The sequence below is a fragment of the Fukomys damarensis genome, unplaced genomic scaffold (genome assembly GCF_012274545.1).
Source record: "Fukomys damarensis isolate Sample0158 unplaced genomic scaffold, DMR_v1.0_HiC HiC_scaffold_4, whole genome shotgun sequence".
Classification (NCBI taxonomy): Eukaryota; Metazoa; Chordata; class Mammalia; order Rodentia; family Bathyergidae; genus Fukomys; species Fukomys damarensis.
Genome location: NW_022900916.1, coordinates 66,291,346 through 66,313,271, shown reverse-complemented (window position 1 = coordinate 66,313,271; position 21,926 = coordinate 66,291,346). Strand labels below are relative to the sequence as shown.

Here is a 21,926-nt window from a genome sequence, read left to right as displayed (position 1 = left end):
ATAATAAAAAAGTAGCATTGAAAAGATGCATGTTTTGATTATTAAGAAATTGATAATGGCATCTTGTTATCGAGAACCTGTATCTTCAGGGTTTAGACAGCATCAGAATCTACTGTCCTTATACTGTTTACTGTATGATGTTTAAACCCAATAATAAGATCTGATTGTCCTACTGGTTATTAACCTACTGCAAGGATAAATAATACTCAGTGTTATTTAAACAAAATAATCTTGCTTCTTAATCATTGTTGCCATGTGAACTTTGGCAGTAGGTGATGATTTATGTGATTTTTCTGAATAGAGTTGGCCAGTTCTCAGCAGCGAGAGAAAAAAATGTTCACTGCCATATTCAGCCTGCTGTTTTGAAAAGGACCCCTTCTCTGATTCCTTAGGCACGTGTCATGGCTAATATCTTATTGACTACATCTGTTTATCTTTAAATTCCAAATACAATGCCATCCAAATTCGGAAAGTACACTTGTAGTTGAAAAATTTGCAGATGGGAGAATAGCCATTCTGAGGGTGTATAAAGGTTTAGGACATGTGGGAGATATTAAAGCAGGGATGAAATAATTTGGATAGAGGCAGAATTGGAGCACATTGTAATTAGAGTGCAGGAAAACTAACCAATGAAAGACAAATACTATTCTATGTCTAACAGTTTGGTTGTCACGCAGTCCTTTCTACATTAAACTGATTACTGCAGAACACAAAGTTGCTCCTCTTAGATGCCTGAATGGTAAGTTTCTTCAGAGCCACTTCTAGCCTGAGAGATCCAAAACCGGTCTCCCGATTTGTGCCCTTTTCCCTTGGGTTTGTCCTGTTGTGCTGTTCCTGCAGCCTTTTTCGTATAGTCAGATGTTTGTTTGTTTGCTTGTTTGTTGAGACAAGGTCTTGCTGTGTGGTTCGGGCTGGTCTTGAACTCAATATGCCTTACCTCCTGAATGCTGGGGTCACAGGAGTGTGCCCCTGTGCCTGGCTCATTTTGTGAGATGTAACTCCAGCTTTCCAGTTGTTCAGGTCAAAGCCTTGGAGTCCTCATTGACTCTTTCTTGCACACTCCTTATCAAATCAGTCCATAATTCTGTTTGGTTTTACTTTCAAACTGTGTCCAGGCTGGGGCTGTTATTCAGTTGGAAGAGCAGGAGCTCAGCATGTACTAGGTCTTGGGTTCAATCCACAGCACCCTGGGGGGTGGGAAATACTCTGCATCTATAATTAAAGGAGGAAAGGATTACTTAGCTCACGGTTTGTAGAGGTTTCAGTCCTTAGCTGGCTGTCTCTGAGGCACAGGGGCATGGCAGAGAGACAGTACATGGCAACGCAGAGAAGACAGAAGGCAGCAAGCAGCAAACAAATGCAGCAGCAGAAGTAGCAGCAGGGCAACAACAGAAGCAGCCTTTGTATTTCATCTAAGGTGTAAGCACATTGATTAGTGCTACCCATGCCCAGGGTAGGGCACCCTTTTAATCCCACCACCACACCCCCTAGGTCCAGCTGCTTCGGAAAAGCCCCACCTATGACTGCACGAAGCATCTATCTACAGGCCGTAGCACACGGAAGGGACAATGGCCGGACGCCCAGAATTTGGCCCATTCTCACCTCTTCTTCCGTCTCCACCCTGATCTAAGCCACCATCTTCTTTCATGTGGATATTGCAGTAATCTCTGCTTGTGTCCCTGCCGTCCTACAGGTGCTGTAGCCAGCAGCTGGGATTATCATTTCAAAGCAGGAGACTGTGTTTCCCCTGACTTGAAATCCAGAGTGGCCGCTCCTCGTCTGTACCAGAGGGCGTGCTCATCCGGCTCCACTGCCCTGACCTCAGTGTCCAGCACACAGCCCCTCTTCCACACCACTCCAGCTTCACAACCTTCTTGCTGTACCTGGAACAACTCAAGCTTCCCTTCCTTTGGGCTTATATTTGCAGTGCTCTTTTAAAAAATTTGTTTTTCTTTTTATTGAGTTTATTGGTATAATCTAGGTATACAATATAGTTACATTCATCATTGAGATCCTGTACCTTTACATAACAGTTCTTGATTCTCATTTTTTCCCCTTGTTTGCAGTGCTCTTTGTGCAGACTCTTTACTTCTTTCAGGTCATTGCTTCAGTGCTGTCTTCTCTGGGAAGCCTTGCCCCGAGTCCCTCTTTGAATCAGGAGTCCTCTCCAGGTCCTCCGAATCTAGTCTTCTGGCAGTATCTGTTGCCTTTAACCTGCTTTTATTTTCCTCTCTCAAGTTTGTCATCGTCTAATACATATTTCCTTATTGTGGATTTATTTTCTTTTCTCCACTGAGTGCACTTCAGCACCACGAGAACTAACTCGGTCCGTCTTGTTCACGGCTGGGTCCCCAGCTCCTGGAGCATTGTTGGTGCTCATCAACCCATGATGAATGAGTGAATGAGTGTAGGTAGCAGACTGCACTGGGGCAGATCGTGGATCTGTCCTTCAGAGCTGTTTGTGCCTCTGCTTTTATTGGTGATGTAATCTGGCCGAGTTACTTCAGTTTCCTCACCTGGGAATGAAGATTCCTTGCACTTCTCTCATATATATGAAAACAAATAAATGAGCGCCAGATACTCAGCTCATGGCAAATTGTTGGCATTTGTGAGCTCTTACTATGAGAGCATCTTCCAGGTTTAGGGTGGGGAGGCCGGCCTTAGGGTAGTGCCCGACATCCTGCAGTAGAAGCACGTGGTTTGTTTAAAGTGTTTGAAATATGAGTAAGGGCCTGAGACCCGGCGTGTCCTTTTGCATATTAAAGGCTTGGAATTACCTGCTCTGGACAGTAAGGGGAGAATGGCAAGGGTTGGGGTCCCTGAGAGAGGACCTGAGGTGGGGAATTCAGCAGCATGTGTGTACGCACACGTGTGTGTGCGCGTGCTCTTTGTATGGTACTGATGGGTGGGACTGGTGCCGTGGCTGCTGTGCTATACAGTGACCTTGTTCTGCGGCGAAGGCTGATGGCTGTGCCTGTGTTCTTGTTCTTGGCAGTGGGATGTTCTGCGATGGAAACCATACGTATCTCATTGAGCCCACAGGAAATGAGACCTCCCCAGTAAGTGCTCTGCTCGCAGTGGGAAATGTCAGTGTTGATGCCTAGAGCTTTTTCCTCCTCTATTTTATTTTTTCGGTACTGGGGATTGAACTCAGGGCCTTGCGCTTGTGAGGCAGGTGGCAGAACTGCTGAGCTAAATCCTTGGTCCCCCTCAATTCTTTTTTGTATTTTTTAGGGATAGGGTAGTAAATATATATTAAATATTGAATAAATCAAAACTACAATTTTTTCTTTTGTCTCTTCCCCTTTTATATCGGGAGTATTTTCTCTCTATGGTGTTCAGAAGCCACCATTTATTTTGTCTCCAACATTATGTGCTCTGATCTTAGCCAACTTGGGTTACCATGCATGACACAATACCAAGACTGGGCCACTTAAACAGTGGGAGACATTTTTTCCCCTTCATTCTGAAGGCTGTGAAGTCCAGATGACAGGCCAGCAGGACTGGTCTGCTGAGGGCTCACTTCTGGTGTGGCCGAGGGGCACTGCCTTCTCCGTGTGTCCTTAGATGGCAAAGAGGCCCCCTGGTTGTCTGTTTCTGTCCTTTTAAGGTTCCACCTCTCCTGGGCAGGCCCCACGCCATCCTTGTGACTGCATGGAGGTGTGGTCATCTCATACAGGTCCCATCTCCAGCTCCCATAATACGTGCAGTTAAGACCTGAGCATAGAAGTTTTGGCTGACACACAGAATATTCAGTCCACAACTGAAAAAACCCACAGCCATTCCTCCTCCCCTTTCTAGATTCCAGATTTCTCTCCTTTGCCTATTGCTTTTAAGGCTCTATGCCAATGAAATTTAGAGAAACCTGGGACTTCTTAAATCCCTCCCTAACTCTAATTGAAAATATTTATTTGCTACAAATCAGGAAAAGATTGAATTAATATTATAGACTATAAAGAAATATATTACACTTCCATTCTAGCTGGTCCTCCTTATTCATGCAGTATTGGTCAAACACTTAGGAAAATAATCTCAAGGAATGTGCATTGTCACTCATGTAGCAGTCGTGCTTAGGAAGCTATCTGAATTACGTGTTATTTTCTGAGTTCCTGCTACTGGTTATCCCATCACTGTGCTTAACAGTGTGATTTTTTTATAGGTAATGAAATGAAACTTGACTTTTTTTAGTAATTAGATGAAGCCAGATGAAATTATTTGAATGCTCATTAATTTTTCGTAGAAGAAAAATGTGACTTTTATCTCTTTGTTTCTAATAAAACTTTGTGTGACTTGCATCTGGGCATCTGCCTGCCCCTCTCCCCCTCTTCCCATTGCCAGGAAATCTGCTTCCTCTGAAGCCTTTGCTTATTAAAGTTATTTAGCTTTTAAAAGGGAGCAGGGATCCATGAATGGAACCAGTCATACAAAACATTAACCCACTTTGCCAGATGCCTTTCTTTCCCTGGGGGAATACGCCCGTTCATTTATTTCCCATTACTGCAGGCTTTGCCTTCTCTAGGAGGCCTTCTGCTTCTGATTGGGTGTTGCTCTGGTGCTGGGAGAAAGAAGACCCTGGGAGAGGGGGCTCCTGAAACTGAGGAGGATGTGTAGTGAGGTACTGGCTGCTCTAAGGGTCCCAGAGATATCTGGCTATGCGTGCTTAATCTCTGTTGCCTCTGTCATTTCAGGAGGATTTTCATTTTCATTCAATTTACAAATCCAGAGTGTTTGAATTTCCCTTGGATGATCTTCCATCTGGTATGGTGCTTGTATAGTGGCTTTTATTTTTTAAGGACAACTTCAAGAGTTCGTTTAATGCTTTAGAACTAATGTATCTGTGAAATACAATTAACCCATGATTGTTCATGACATTTTTAGAGGGAAAGCTGGTTGGCATCAAGAAGAAGAATAACATGCAAGCTAGCCTCATTAATAGTTAAAGAGTTTGGATAGATATGGCTTGCTTTCATGGAAGGTGACCTTTCAAAAAGTCTAGACTCAAAAAATAAGAAGTTAGAGGAAAAATCATGTTACAGCAAGAATTGTTCTGCATAGATAAATATGTAAAAATTTACTCTTGTAAAATAGTGGTTGTTTAAACATACAGATGGACTCTTAGCTCATTTTCCTACATATTTTTCTCCTCTTTTTTCACTTCAGCATTTTAAGAAAATCAATTGTAGATTAACCTTGTGTATGATGTGCCATTTGTGAAATTAGTTTTTACTTCTCAAGTGTGTTTGTAGGTTGATTTATGTGTCGATATTGAGTTGAGAGGTGCATCCAGATCTTCCCATAAGAGAACAGCACACTCGACTGGGCCTCATTAGTGGAGTGGTATTTCTGCAGGGTTACTTTGCTCTGGCTACACTGGACTCCTTTGTTTCCTTCCTCTGAAGGAGGGCACACTCAAGATTTGGTGTAGAGTTGCTTCTACCTCTAAAAAGTGAACCTGGTCCTTCTAATTTTTAACCTTAATCTGATCTTTGCAACAGCTGTGTAAGATTGATGCTATTCCTGTTCTGGAGTCAAAGGGACAGAGGCTCAGCTAGTTTGCCTTTTTCATGGTCCCACAGCTATTGAGTTAACAAAACGAGATGCTGGCTTATGACACCATGAAAATATTCTGTGAAAGATGAGTGCAAGAGGAAATGGGAAATTTGCCTGCCTAAGAGAAAATCCTAAACCTCTGCTTAGAAAATCACTTTGACGTTTACATTTTTCCTTCACCAGAAAATGAGAGGAGTGTTTTTCATTGTCCCTCTACTCTGGAATAAGTTTGTGACTCCTTGGCCTCCTGCAATTGCCCTGAAGAGAAAGGAGTACTCCCTCCCTTTTTGTACTTTGGCCAGAGGGGTAGTGTTTTGCCAAAGGGATAGAAGTTCCTATTTCATAGAATTCACTATATTGAAAAATACACAAATAAACACAGAGATACTCTTACTTTAAATAGACTCTTTAAACTTCCCTTCAGTGATCTATGAAACTTTTAATAAACCCTATTATGGGAAAAAGATAAATCATGACTACCTGCATGAAAATGAAGCTATAAGTTAATAGGTATTAGTAGGAGCTGTCAACATTAGTTAATATTTAAAGTAATAAATAAAACTTCACTCTAAAGATAGGATTATAAGCTTGCTATAGTATAACCTTATATCTTTGTCTGTCTCACTGTGTATCGTAGTATTAGGGATTGAACCTAGGTCTTTCATACTGAGCTATATCCCTAGCCACTTTGGTTTTGTATTTGAGACAGGGACTCACTAAGTTGCTAAGCTACTCAACTTGAATTTGTGATTCTCCTGCCTCCTGTGCTTCTGGAGTGCTGGGATTACAGGCATGTATCACCATGCCTGCCTTCTTATCATTGTTTTGTTTTTTAATTTTGCTTAGGATTCTTCTTCAGAATAAAATCTGGAAATGATCTGGCAGTTTCGCTGTTACTGCATTCGCTTTTAGATTTATTGTTTGAGAACTTAATGCTTGTCTGAGTTTCTACTTATTAGATGAGTTAGCACTGTTAATGTTAAGAGTAATTTGTTTCTAAAGATTGCTTATGATTTGCTATGATACAGTAGAACAAAACAAGGAAGAAAAAAGTGTCCAAATGTGGAGGTACTGCCCAGAGATCTGTATGAGATGGGTATGTGGAGATAAGGGGCTTTTGGGCCCAAAGCCTCTTGGAATGCATGGTTAGATTACAAGGTACCTGCAGGGCTACTTGTCCAAGTAGGACCAGAACTCTCTGCCTTAAGGAATGAATGCTCTAGCTCTCTTCTCCCCATACTCCGATTTATCATTAGATTGGCCCTACGGTCAATCATGTAACAGACTATTCTGTCCTTCTCCTGTCCCCTATGTGAATTCCTGTCCTTGTTTTGTCCTTTATGTTGCTTCTTAATTCTATCAGTAAAAAGCCACAGAAGCTTCAGTTTAGGGCTGTCTTATGAGACTGTTTTGCTGAGGGGCCTTGGCTAAGGGCAGTGCCTCCAGGCCTTCTTAGAGTTTGAATTGGACATTGATTGTACCATGCCGTGGTTGTGAACTGGGACATCAAAGGTATAGGGTTATTTTGTGACATGAGCTAAAGAATAAGCCTGTTTATTTTAGGCTGAATCATTTTGAACTGTGTTATTAATTATCAGCACTTTTGTATTGCTATGTGTTACATTTTTCCAACAGATAGAATTATAATTCAGTCTTCTCCCATGTTATTTGACTATAGGACCTTTTATTTTACATGGTAAATCTCTCAGGACTAGTATTGCTAAGAACACATTTTGAGGGAACAAAAAAAACCCTTGTTTTATTTCCAGTGGAGCCTTAGCCATCTTTATAGAATGCTATGCAGTGAATTTGTTTTCATCATGTGTATACTCAGTGAGCTTTGACACACAGTCTGCTGAGAGGCAGAATGTTTCTGTTACCACAGGAACTTTTTCTTTACCTTTGTAGGGAGTACCTCTTATGTCTACAGTCACTTTCCTAACTACTTTGGCCTAGAATACTCTGGCCTGTTGTAGGACTTCTGACAAATGGAATCATGCTTTTTATGTAGCTGTTTTTTGCTCATCATATGCCTGTGAATTTTTTGTTGTCAGGTATAGCGGTAGTTCATTTTTTTAAATTGTTGAGTATATTCTATTATATGAATGCATCGTAATTTTTTACTCATGTTGATACATGTTTGGATTATTCCCAGTTTTTGGCTATTGCACATACACAGCTGTGAACTTTCTTGTACAAGTCGTACAAGAAATTGTATTTCTCCTGCTAAATACCTCAGAATGGCATTTCTGGGCCTCTATGTAGGTATCTGTGTAATTCTATGACAGTATTCTCAAAATTCAGCACATATCAGAGTCACTTGGTGGGATAGTAGCTGCAGTATGATGGCTCTGTCTCAAGAGTTCTCAATTTAGTAGATTTTGGTTACTAAATTTTGAGAATATGCATTTCAAGCAAGTCCTTGGTGACCCCAGTTTTGTTGATTCAGGGATCCTACCTTGAGAACCATTGTTTTATGAGACCCAGCTGAATCTTTTTCAAAGTGGTTATGCTATTTTTGCACTCATACCAATATTAGGTGAGAGTTCTCATTGCTTCTTGTCTTGACCAACATCTGATGTATCATTTTTTGTTAGCCTTTAAGTGTTTTATGGCAAGTGGTGTAGAGTATATTCTTTCTAGCCATTGACTGGAATTTTTGTCTTTTGTTGCATTACAGAGGTACTTACATATTCTCTGCTCTTGATCTTGGCCAAGAGGCCAAGCCATAATTGCATATTTTGGATGCAAGGCCTTTGTCAGATATGTTTTATAAATAGTCTTTCCCAGGCTTTGGTTTGCTCATTCACCTTTTTAATGGTGTTTAGTTGTCATAAGCAAGAATTTTAATTTTAACATCCATTTAAAGACTTACATCAGTTTTTATGATGATTGCCTTCTTTGCTCTACAAAATATTCACCTACTCAAATCCTGACCTCAGTATCTTTATGAAACATATTCTCCATGATTTTCTTCTAAAACTCTGTAGTTTATTTTCATTTAAAAATTTTTAAAAATAAAAATATTTAAAAATCTATCATCCTGCCAAATTATTTTTTATGCATGGTGAAAGGCGGTGGTTGCATTTTATTTTATGTTTGCATGGCTATTCAGTTGTTTTAACACTATTTGTGGAAGGTTAGTATAATTATTGGTATGATTTGGTTTAATTCTTTGTCTCATCCATTAAATGCAAAAGAGAACTTCCTTTCTTCAGTAAATTCCTTATATGCCCAGGCTAACATCATCTTATGCAAAATGATGGGGTGGAGCATGCTTGAAAATGAAATAAGTAGTCGACATACTAATCTCCTTAGTCTAATATCATCCAGCTTCTCTGTCACAGATCTCTCTAACAGTAGTAATCTTTCCCTTTTGACAATATTGCCATTACTATTCTATCTCAAATATATTTTTAAAAATTTGTAAATTAGTTGAAAATTTTCATTATTGTCTAACAGATCTGTTAAGGTGATGAAAAAGAAACCTAGGTAAACTAATTCAAATGAGTCTTGGCTGTAACTTTGGATAAAAAGGTCCTTCGTAATTCCTTTGAAATTATATAGTTTGATAATAATAGTGATTTTTCCTGTGAATATAATAATTTGCTCGTAGGATAAAAATACATTTTATCACATTATAGTACAGGGTTGTGATTTCAAAGAACTTTTCAGTTTTATAAATAGTATCCAAGAATCATAATGACTCACTTTTACTGTAAATAGCACCACTCCCCTCAGAAGTTCCAAATTTGACTTCTCTGTGTTCTTCAGCTGTCATTGTTTTAGGAAACAATACCAGGGAATGATTGCATTTTTCATTTTATTTTTTAGGACACCTTCCCTTACAAATAATCTAGTCTTATATCCAGAGATATGGTGTATAATTTTGACCTACAAGTTAAATTGAGTTCAGATTTTCTTATATGTTTCTAGGAGCAAACAAAGCTTGAGACAAATTTTGTTATGGGTGAAGAAGACTGTCAATGAATAGGAAATAATTAAGTAAAAACTTTAGTGCCCTAAAATAATTTCTTAATATATTGTGAACTGATGAACGTGTTATTATTTTCTGCTTAATTCTTAGTGTTTTTTTTTTCTTCAACTAGAAGGTTGGAAATGGAAGTAAAGATAAAATTCCCTATTTAGAAGATACTTTTAATTAATTAATTAATTAAGAGAAGGTCTCACTGTGTAGCTGAGACTGACCTGGAACTCACTGTGTAGCCCTGGCTGGTCTCGAACTCACAGTGATCCTCCTGCCTCAGCCTCCCGAGTGCTGGGATTACAGGCGTGCACCACCACACCTGGCTAGAAGATTCTTGATAAAGAATGTGATGGTGCTTAGAGAATAAATATGAAAAAATTGATAGAAATTAGAACAGGGATTATGTTTGATATTTTTTGTAAATTGTATCCACCTATTATATATTTACAACACCTACTAAATTAATGCCCTATGTAATAATTTAATGTAACATTATATGTTATAAAATTCATGAAGAAAGGTACTTTTCCCTGTATTAAAGAAGTCTCACAAATGCACTGTTAATTTATTTTCTTTCAGAATTCCAACAGGTAAACATCACTCTACCAAAATTTATTTCAAAGCCAAGACTAAGAAGGAGTAAACGACAGGTATATATTCACAAATATATAAGGGGTGATTGAAATGTGGTGAATATTTAAATTTTCAAACATTCATTACCATAAAAGACACATTGCCGACAGTACCTTTTATATGCTGTTCTCACCCTGAGCACTCTGATCCCATCATCCTGGGCACTTTCTGAAGCAGTTCTGCAAATCCTCTTTCATGTATTTACAAGGTGTGATACAAAAAGTAGGCGAAGGCTTCCCGGAGCACCACTCAGCGGAAAGGCAGGAAGATGAAAACATGGCAGCACTTCCCCGTCCACTTTCCTCACTGCTTGAATCCTGGCTCTTCCCCAGAGGGAAATGCCATGAAAGGTAAACGTTTTGAATCAGTTCGGGACATGAAGGCAGCCGTGACAGTGCAGCTGAAGAAAGACGCTCATGAAAGAGGACTTCCAGAGCTGCTTCGGAAAGAGGCCGGACTGATGGGCCAGGGTGTTTAAAGTGGGGGCAAGGGTTGTTTGAGGGAGATTGATTCCCATGTGCATTTTCCTGTAATAATTTTTTTATTTAACTACATGCCATATTTTTGGGGTAACATCTTGTATATTATGATATTTTAAAACACTTGGAATCGACGGATCATATAAATCTACCTTAGGTCTCTGCGAGAGGATAAGTACTAGTTTAGCCATTTGTGAGGGTGAGGTAGTGGTGTAGTTAACAGATGTATAGGAGGGTAAAAATGGGTCTTATTATTTCATAGACTCAAAATGAATTCAAGATACTGGTGATAATGCCAGGTGCCCCGCCCTATTGTAAGAATTTTAGTGGCATTGACACATTTAATCCTCATAACCTTATGAGGAAGGTATTTTTCTTGTTCTTATTTTACTGATAATGACAGCGTAGCATCAGAGACTTAAGAAACATGCCCCCATTCCATAGGGTGACCAACTGAGGTAGGGCTGTACTTCTGGTCTCAAAAAAGATGCTTATGGCCACATGTATGGTCTATACAGCCTCTTAGAAGCCTGTGTGTCCTTGAATTACTTTTGTGAGTTTCATATGTGTTGAGATACAGGAACAAATACTGTATATATCTTGAGGCCTGATTAAATAGGAAAAAGTAATTGCTATGAAGAATCAGTATAAAACAGTATTTTCAAGGACTCCTGAGGTGAAAGAATAGCATAATATTTTTTATGCATGTGCCTTCAAGTTCTTCATAAATGCCTCGGCATCTAACATTTGGAAGTAGATAACTCCTTGGATTCTCTTGTGGACCCATGAAATTGAGGTGTTTGGAATCTGTGTGGCTGCTGTGGCAAATCTATGACATTAAGAAAATGTTGGGACTTGTTGGAAAGCCTGTGGCAAAGCAGGTCTTTTCATCCTAACGGTATGCACTGGAAACATTTCAGTGTTTTCTTTGGTGTCCATCCTTAGAAATTTAGTCTATTACTCTCTTTCAACTTGGTGTTATAAGAGCTTTTTTTTTTTCCTCATTGAGTTTATTGGTACATTTTAGGTAGACAGTACAGTTACATTCATTATTGGGAACTTGTACCTTTACATGACAGGTCTTGGTTCTCATTTTAGTAAAGTTTTAAAGTTTAGGCATGCATTTAGCAAGACAGAATCTGGCACCGTATTTTTAGTTCACTTTAGATGTAGCAATGAAAACAAGTGCCCATATATTGATTCGGGTTGGATTGTACATCCTCATCATAAGTGACCAAAAAGTGAACAATGTCTGTTGAACCATGGCATCAAGGAAAAGGTTAACTTTATGGATCTTACCGAGCACTGTGTTATAGTCTAGCAACTGCAGAGAACAGAGAGAAGGACTGCCCTGGTGGCTCTTGTCTGTAACATTCATTGATCACGATCTTGAAGGGAGAAAAACTGTACTGAGCAGCGCAATGTAGCTGTACCGGGTAACCCAAGATTGCCCGGGAGCTCTCTGAGCTATTCTCACCCCCCCACCCCTATCATCTGGAGGATCCTTGAACCACACCAGAGCGAGGGGCATGTCTAAGTCCCAGATTTGGTAACTGTAGAATAAATGTGCCAGTCACCCCACTCCCAGAAATAATGCTGAGATTAAATTAAGCCAGGAAGAATGTTAAATGAAAATTCTGGTTATAGAGGAGTAAAATAAATGGAAGTATGAAATAAATCATATTCATATTTAATTTTATTTGCATAAATATTTGTGAAAGAAACTAGTAACTCATTGTACCCACTGTGGAAGAAGGATTAGGAACTGGATAGATAATGAACAGGTAGGAGGAAAACTTTCATGCTAGGCTTTTTTATACTTTGTTAACTTTTTGAACCATGTAAATTTATTGTTACTATACAAAAACTTAAATAAATTGGTGAAAGTTAAAAATTGCTAAAAGAACAAAGAAAATTTTTGTTTTGTTCATTTCTTTTTTAAGTTTTACATAGCCAAGTTCAGAGGGCTTAGTTTTGTTTATGTTTTTTTTTGCCTTTTATACCACTTTGTAGCTTCTGCGATATCCTCGTAATGTGGAAGAGGAAACCAAATATATTGAACTGATGATTGTGAATGACCATCTCATGGTAGGATTTGCTTTTATTTTTAACTTGTCTGTGCCTAGGCTAAAACTACTGGGTCTAAAATATGTTTAGAAGAAATAAAAAGCTCCCCAAATTGTAACTGGGGGAAAATGTTTATGTAGCCAAATATTTGTTAACAAACCAACAAGTGGGAAACACTCTTAGTTGGAATAATTAGCAGTGATGTATGATGTTCTAAAAATATTTGTGGGACTAATAATGTAAACTCTTTGAATTGGCTTGATTAATTTACTTACTAATATTTGAATGTCCTCTTAATTAAAATAAGCTTCGGAAAAGTTGAAATTTCTATTTTATATTTGAAAAAGTAAGTGAAACATCAATCTAGTGAAATTTTAGTTTGCAATGCACAGCTTTATCCTAATAAGAGAAAAACAATTTTTAAATTTCTGTCTTGCCATGCTGAAAAACATATGGAAATACTTACCTACCAATTAGTGAAGTCCAAGGAAAAGAACTTGGCAAAACTTATCTTTTTGTTGACTTGAGCTCATAGTGTACGTGTTTAATTAATGGGCATATTGAAGTCAGTATGGTTATATTCCTAGCAGAGTCGTTACTTGTAATGTTAATGGTTCCATGAAACGAGAATTTTAAATTAAAATGTTCAATGATGCACATTGCTGAATTTTACTTAATTTCAAGTACAAGTGCATTTTAATTTGCAAAGGAAAAATGTGTCATTTATATTTGATTAAATAAATGAGGCCAGTCTTCTTTATTGTTGTTGTTTATAGTACTAGTAATGATATAATTAGGATTAATTGTGTCCTTGTTCAGGCTAGGTCTGCTTTCTTCCTGCCTATTTGAATCCAGTGAATGTTACTGCTCCTTCAGATTTTAGAAATAAGAATAAGCTGCGAGCACGTATATTTTGAGCATTTTAGATGGTTTTTAGTTCAGATGTCTATGAACATATGTAGATAGAGGACAGCAGTGGAGTGAGCCAGATTAAACACTGCAGGAGTGAGGACTGTGGGGAAGGAGAGCATGTAGTAAGTTTCAGGGGAGCAGCTGTCTCCCAGCACTTGCTGGTGTTTGCCAAATGGGTCTGCTACCTCAGATGTAGCCAGAAACGTGATCCTTTCTGATTTTTAAAACTTCGTTGCAGCCAGTCAAAAGATATATGTAATCCACATCTAACCTAGAAGCCACCTCTTCCAACCTTGTTCTTAGGGTTTTTTTCTTACTAAATAAGTCTCTCAGAACCTTTAATACTTTCAGCAGTGCTCACATTCACTATTTCTGGTCTATCTCTACTTAGATTTGTATGTCCTGTAATTTATAGACAGTTCTTGCCTGTTTTATAGTTTTGAGTAACAATCCTGAACAAAATAAACCTGTGAAATGGAAAGAGTGAATGATTTTTACTATATCTCTTGAGGCCTCAAGCTTTTAAGAGCCTTGCTTCAGGCTACAGGAACAGTAAAAAACTAGATCTCAACTGTGGCATCTTTTATGGAAAGCCTTTGGGACAACAAAGCCTTCTGCAACATTCTTTCTCTGCTGAGGTGATTATCTCCGGGTAATTTCGAAAGCCTTTTACTTGTTTTCTTTTGCTTTCAGTTTAAAAAACATCGACTTTCTGTTGTACATACCAATACCTATGCGAAATCTGTGGTGAACATGGCAGATTTAGTAAGTATTGACCTGATTTCATATTGTGCTAGAATTTTATCTGCAGACTACTAATAGAAAGAATAGTACTGTAGTAGTGTTCAGTTACTAAACCTTTGAGTAGGCAGTCAGGGTGGAGTAGAGTTGGATGAAAGAAAATAGCCCTGTCCAGTTAAGAGCTAATTCAGATAGCTAGTTAATCTTAGAAATATATAAGCAAAACCAAATAAAACCACAAGAAGAAAAGGTAAAAGGTTAGGATGAATTTAGAAATATAATTTAGAAAGATATTTCCTTCTTGGAAAAAGGTTCATTTGAGTATGCTGTTAGTTGACAGCACCTCCCTACCTTCAGAGGAGACCAGGAGAAACATTAGACATGCAAAATAACTACTTTCTTTTGAACTGTCTTTAAAATTGGCTTTTCCTCTGTGTTCTGCTTATTCATATAAGAGCAGGACCAAGAATACAATGTTAACTTCTACTCAGACTCCCTCCTGGATGTTGAAAATGCAGAAGCTGTTCTTCTTCTTCTTCTCATTCCCATAAACACTCTCCTGACTTCCTTCCTTTGGTTTGTGATCCGTTCTCTGACACTGGTAAAATGACAAGCTTGGTCTGTAGAAAAGGTGTGGTTCTTGCTGTGTGGCTCCAAGTTGCACCTCAGCCCAGGTTTCGTAGTGACCTTGTAGTGGACTTCTTTGACTTCGGTCTGACTCTGGGAGAGAAGGTCACCCACGGATTTGCTGGAGTTCCTCCCCATGCTGGTCCCACTGTAAAAGACAAAGGTTGAACCACAGGGTCCTCCCAGTGAGAGAGAAACGGTGCCCATCGCACCTCTTCACAGCCTGCCTGGTGCTCAGCAGTGATGCTGTCCTACAGACACGCTGGACTCCTTCCAAAGCTTCCCTGGCGGGGCCAGTCAGTCAGGCTCCATCAGGGTGTGTAGAGGCTACGGATCTCTGTGAAGAGGCTTTGTTGTCCCAGTTTTTGGATAGGTTGCTGAAAAATGCATGTATTTTTTTGTTCAGGCTGCCAGAAAGTGGACTTGGGAGCCTTGAATTGGTTGCAGATATTTGTTGCAAAGAGGGATCATTTGTTTCTAGAACGTGTTTTATTCTTTGGCTATTACTCAGTAAACAACTTGATTTTCTGTCAAGAGAAATGTGTGCAAATTAAAGTGATAATTATCCTTTTTAAAAACAACAATTTTTTTTTTTTACCTTTACCTAAAACAGGAGGAGTTTCCCTGAGGTTTGTAGTCCTACTCATAAAGTATTTGATCTTACTATGTGAACAGCTGTTGTGTTCATTCTGTTACTATACTAGATATATAAAGACCAACTTAAGACGAGAATAGTATTGGTTGCCATGGAAACCTGGGCAGCTGACAACAAGTTTGCCATATCTGAAAATCCATTGATCACCCTACGTGAGTTTATGAAATACAGGAGGGATTTTATCAAAGAGAAAAGCGATGCAGTTCACCTTTTTTCGTACGTAACTTTTCTAATGATTTGTTACTCTTTTTTGGCTTCAATGTTGAATGCTCTATTACTTATGACCAAGATGTATCCTTTCTACTGTATAATATAATTAAGCTTTGACATTGCAGGGTATTTGAGAGTTTCACAGCATAGATCATTAAAACTGTTACAAAAAATTTAGTAATTTGATTTTGAATTATGTTGTTGCATATTTATTTCATTTAATTTGAAGGGATTTAATCAGAGCATTTGTAGAGAAATAAAAGTACTTCTTATTCTCACGCAGTATTCTTAACATAGATAAATACTCTTTAAAATTGCTGCTTTTACATGTTGGTGTATTTTCTGCTTTTGGTTTTAAGAGGTATATTTCGGGAGTTTATTTTTTCCCCTTGCACGTTCTTTTTTTGTAATTTATGTATTTGATGTAATAAAATGTGTACTGTAGCATTTTTAAAAACCTGCCATCTAAAGTCAGCGAAGTTGAAGCTAATTATAATTGGGGGTAAAAGAAATATTTTGGGGTGACTTTTAACTTTTGTATTATTTCAGATTTGGAGAAAAGTTATAGGAATATCACAGGGAAATTACATGTGCCCTTCACCAAGACGCACTCATTATTATATATTCCCTCATTTGTTTTATGGTCTCCTTCCCTTCACCCTCCTTTCCTCCTTTCCATCCATCCTAGTGGGTGCTTACGTACTGAATATTGTAATGTGTGTCTTCTGAGGTTAAAGATATTCTCTGATACAACCACAGTAAATTATTAAAATAATAAAATATAGCATTGACGTTACTATTATGTAATCTTTACTCTATATTCATATTTTACAAATTGTCTCAACCATACCTTTTATTGATAACATTTTCCTATCCAACCACAACACAAATTCATTATCACACATTTTGATTAATCATTATGTCTCTCTAGTCTCCTCTAATCGGAAAGATTTTTCTCAGCCTTTATTTTGAGCTTACATCTTTTGAAGAGTATAGGCTAATTATTTTATAGACTCCTGGTCACTGTGAGACTACCTGATCTTTTCTCATTGTGAGATTCCAGTTATGTGTTTTTGGTAGATACGGCCGAAGTGATTCTCATAGTGCATCATATTGGCAATTTTGAAAAATATCTGTACTTCAGCTTGAGATTAACCGTGAGGGGTGCTGTTATGTTTGAACTGTGAGCAGTAAGTGTCTTTCATTTTCTTTTCTAAAAGGGGAAGTCAATTTGAGAGTAGCCGGAGCGGGGCAGCTTATAATGGTGGGATTTGCTCGTTGCTGAAAGGAGGAGGCGTGAATGAAGTAGGTGTGAACACCTGTACAATACAAAGTGGGATGATGGCTGAAGATGTTTTCCTCATGCTTAAGAGATAGTATCTCAACATTCCATACACTCCAGGTGTTAGAGTGCCTTATTAGCAACCAGTATATTTACTGTACAAGCCCAGAAAACAGAATAAATAATGAAAGATGATACCTGATAATTCTGCTCATGTTCTACTTAGAATAATTTCCAAATAAAGTAATTTACATATTATTTAGAGAATCTGTACCTTCACGTTTCTTGGAAAGAAGTCCCTGTTTTCACTTTGAATGATTTCCCAGAGAACTGAGTAATTCCCTGAAGCACTTGGTTGCCACCTAATAACCCAGTGGGATATTTTCTTCTTTCTTCAGCATTTGACAAATTTTGGGGACAAAAAAAAATACAGTACGTTTTGCAAAGGGGCTCTTTTTATCCATGACAATGTGATGGAAATGTTCTGAAAGAAAAATACCTGAATCTTTGGGAGGCTCCATATTGAGAATAACTGTCTTAAGTGTTTATCAGCCACACGTCCTCACTGCTTCCTGTTTATCTTATGCTTGTTTTGTAAAGGTATTTTCTGTTGCATTTGGAGGGAGTTTTAGGAGTACAAATGGACACATGAGTATGACCAAGTTTCAAATAAAATTTCCACATTTATTTTGTATAGTCAAAGAACTAATCATACACAACTACTAATTTTTTTAGTGATGTTACTGAGTGAAATTTGGAGAGAATTAGGTTTTAGTTTTTACACCCAAAAATTGACTATTCATGGGTTTTTTATTTATCCTAGAAGATGTAATCAGGCATAAATTTATTTCCTACTTCTTCCCAAATGCACATTTAGCACTAGGTACAATGTGTTTAGCTTCTACTAAAGGAAATGCTTAGAAATTACTCATTTTCAAATATATTTGTTTTACTAGCCATTTTTAAATGATAACTCGCATTTACATATATTTTATTTTTGTTTTTCAGTTTGGGAAAACTGATTTAATGGCTGTTATACTTGCTCAATCATTAGCCCATAATATTGGTATTATCTCAGACAAAAGAAAGTTAGCAGATGGTAAGTTGTAGCACATGTGTGGCTTAATTGCAGTTACAATAGACTGTCTATTAAGTATTTTCTAGAATGAGATTCTGTGATTCATTTGCTTGATCAAAAGAGTATGGTCAATAATATAAAATAAATAAGGGTACAAAATGTTTTCAGATATAATACTAGGGAATAATTATATTACAGATAAAAATGTCTGCATATGTCATAAACATTTTTTTTGTTTGTTTGTTTTTCTTTTGGTACTGGGGATTGAACTAGGCACTTTGCACTTGTGAGGCAGACGGCAGAACCATTAAGCTAAATCCTTGGTAATGCATGTATAATAAACATTTAAAGCCATGTGATAGTAAATTTATAGTTGAATTTAGCCTAAGAGGGCCAAAATGAGCTTATTTTTGGTAATATGAAATGACCTAGTAGAAAGCCGGGCGTGGTGGCACATGCCTGTAATCCCAGCACTTGGGAAGCTGAGGCAGGAGGATCGCTGTAAGTTGGAGACCAGCCTGGACTACACAGTGAGTTCTAGGTCAGTCTCAACTACATAGTGAGACCCTGTCTCAAAAAACCAAAAGAAAAAAGAAAGAAAGAAAGAAAGAAAAAGAAATGGCCAAATAGAGAATCACAGGCATTTTATTTCAGGTACAGTGTTAAATTTATTTAAAGCACATGGCCACAGAGGTAGAGCTTCCTTATCAGGATCAGACCTCATGATGGGCTTCGTAATATATGGACCTAGTAAAATGTGCTAGGATTCATATCTGTGAAGAATATCTTTTCCCAAGTAGGCAAAGTTACTTCACTATGAATTGTCAAATTCTAGATATTTAGGGTAACAATTTGAATTTAGCATTTTATTATTTTGGTAAATTTGTAAATGTAGTTATGTATAACAACTTACCAATTCTAGAGCACCCATTATTTGACAGATGAATGAATGATATATTACCTACATCTAGATTCACTTTTAACTCTAAAGATAGTCCTGCCAGATTCTGATTTTTCGACCTCTCTTATAGATATAGTGACTATCTTAAGTAAAATGTCTCCAAAATCACATGTTACATGTCATGCCATAGTTTGAGCGCAGGTGTTCCTGGTTCTGAGGCCCTACTACTGAATCTATGTACTCCACTGCCTTCTACCTCAGTGCAGAGGCTTTGAAAAGTGGCCAAATGCTGTAATCATTCCCTAGAAGGCCCGTGAAACTGGGGTCCCATAGTGGGGCCACAAACTTCTTCCCTACTTCATTCGTATTTGATTTTAAGTCATGTTAAATGAATGCTTTAAAATTTTGGCCATTTGTTAAAATACTAGAGAAGATTTTTCTTTAATTGAGAATTATATAGACTTGATAGGGTCTGAGTATATTTTTGTTGTTACAATTGCACAAAAACTTCAAGTATACGAAGGTTAGAAAGCAAGTATTGCTTTTTAAATAAGTATTTTAAAATAGAGTGAAGATAATTTTCTTAAACACAGAAACCAGTACAGCTGTGTTTACTTTATAAAAGGTGTGTGTATTCATTTTCTCCTAGGTGAGTGTAAATGTGAGGACATGTTGTCTGGATGCATAATGGGAGACGTTGGGTGAGCCATTTGTAGTTGGAAATATCTTACCTTTTCTTTATCTACTGTGCTGTTGTCTTTTTACAAATATGATACTTAATAGTGAAGTACATGGACTCTCCCCACCGCATTTATAATAAAATCGAAATTAAATATTTTTGAATATTTATATCAAATTAAATGTAGAACTCTTGATGTATGTTCCTAGTGGAAATAATGTGTGCTAGACAGCCATTTCACAGATGTAGTAATCCATTTCTTTAGATGCTGTTAGGTTTAAGAAACATTTCAAATTACTTTGCTGAAAATTTAGAATATATCAAGTGAAGTCACAAAATATGACATTTAAAAACATTTCGAAAGATTTTTAAAGTGCATTTTTCCTCTTACAAGTAATATTTTTGAAGTTATTATATATCAATGATGCAGTCTTTTTAAAAGTCAGTTTTTCTTCAATAGTATATTTTGTGTAACATGCAATCAGTTAACTAGATTTTACCTGGTAATCTTAGTGCTTTTATATTTCAAATTGACTTTAAAAAGCCATGAGCAGTCCTCAAAGTTTATAAACTCTCAGGCAACTAATAAAATAGTGTTTGATTATAGAATCTACAATCAAAAGTGCCTTGTATTGTTTGGTTTTAAGTGTCCCAGAGTTTTAAAGCATACAGAGTAGCATTTTATCTTATATTAAAGTTACATCTACTGTTTGTTATATACATGTCTTATGAGGAATGTTTAACATCTTCCAAGTCAGTTTTGTGCAAAACCATTTATCAAGTACTGCTGATGAGGTTTCTTCAAGGAAGCATTCTGTGCTGTGCTGTGATGCAGTGTCACCTTGTGGCTTGCCACATAACATTTGTAAGAAATTAGAACCATGTGTGTGTTATACCAAGATGTAAAATTAAAGATGAAAAATGAGTGCGAGTGATCATTTCAGTGTTTTTGAAATTGGTCAGTACTGTATCTAAAGCTGTGGTTTGTATGTTTTAACTTTCATGGCACGGAATAAATTAAAATGAAAAACAAGAAAGTAAATATTTTTAACATTCTTGTTTATAAAGTACTTTCATAAAATCTCCTTTTTTTTGGAGACAGCCTTTCTGTGGGGATCATGCTGGCCTTTAACTCACTATGTAGCCCAGACTGGACACTGGCTCATGATTCTCTGGTCTCGCCTTCTCATGTGCTGGAATTATGGACTTGCTATACTGCATGTGGATTAAAATAGTCTCATTTCTGAAAGAAAATTGGTGTCAAGTTAGTAGATCTCAGTGACTTTTTAAGCCTTGAATCTGGGCCAGAAATTTAGGAAATGAGAAGCAGCTTTGATTTTGATGATTTATGCCGTGATGGAGAACTTTTTAGAGATGTGCCCGTGTTGCAACCCAAAACCCACTTATTTATCCCAAAAGTGCCAACACTATGATTAATCCTAAACACTGAGGTTTTAATTTAGAAAGAAACAATTCTTACATTAACATCTTTTGTCTTAAAAGAAAAACAACACACGTTCCATAGGTTTACCACCACTGGCTTACAGCTTACCTCCTAATTTCAGTTCTTTTCTTTTTATCTCCTTCAATTCTAGTTGAGTAAGTTATAAGTAGTAAGGGCTTGTAAGTTGACCCTCTAAAGAAACAGCAGCAGCAACAACAACAAAAAGCAGCTTGGTCTTGTGGCTTCTCTGAGTTCTCTGTGTGTGCTTGCCCACTGAGGCTGAGCTCAGGCCACTGCCAATGGCTTCACAGTGTGGTGTCGGGGAACGTGGCTGGGAAGAGAAGTGTACAGTCTGTCTTCATAGTGTCCCATCTTCAGACACTGGCAGCCATTAATTCTCATCTTCCATCCTTTGTGAATGAATTTTACAGCCATTCCTTTTTCTCCAGGATTATCATTACGTGACTTTAATCTTTGACCATCCTCTGCTGTTTTTATTTCAATAACATTCTAAACACTGGCTCTTTCTCTCCCCTCCTGAGCTCCATTTTCATCATCCTTAAAAGTGTAGAGAATAAAACAGCAAACACTTCTTTCACTCAGTTTTGCAAAGTAAAACACTGCCTACCTGGTCAAATCCTCCTTGTGTTCTCCGTAATGTCAGTGTACCCCAGCCCCAG

The 21,926-nt window shown here is 37.6% G+C and overlaps 1 protein-coding gene across 16 annotated transcripts in view; it reads left to right on the top strand.

Annotated features, from left to right (window-relative positions):
• The window catches only part of Adam22 (ADAM metallopeptidase domain 22), a 198,934-nt gene that overhangs the window by 119,950 nt on the left and 57,058 nt on the right, over positions 1-21,926 (top strand). For 15 of the 16 annotated variants that reach the window (XM_033758657.1, XM_033758650.1, XM_033758644.1 and 12 more), the window contains 9 exons: positions 2,996-3,059; positions 4,689-4,758; positions 10,118-10,188; positions 12,664-12,738; positions 14,323-14,394; positions 15,702-15,868; positions 17,083-17,167; positions 18,153-18,243; positions 19,773-19,824. In XM_033758657.1, coding sequence (XP_033614548.1) covers positions 2,996-3,059; positions 4,689-4,758; positions 10,118-10,188; positions 12,664-12,738; positions 14,323-14,394; positions 15,702-15,868; positions 17,083-17,167; positions 18,153-18,243; positions 19,773-19,824 — 747 coding nt within the window. The remainder of the gene's footprint in view (positions 1-2,995; positions 3,060-4,688; positions 4,759-10,117; positions 10,189-12,663; positions 12,739-14,322; positions 14,395-15,701; positions 15,869-17,082; positions 17,168-18,152; positions 18,244-19,772; positions 19,825-21,926) is intronic. The other variant, XM_033758661.1, reaches the window with a different exon arrangement.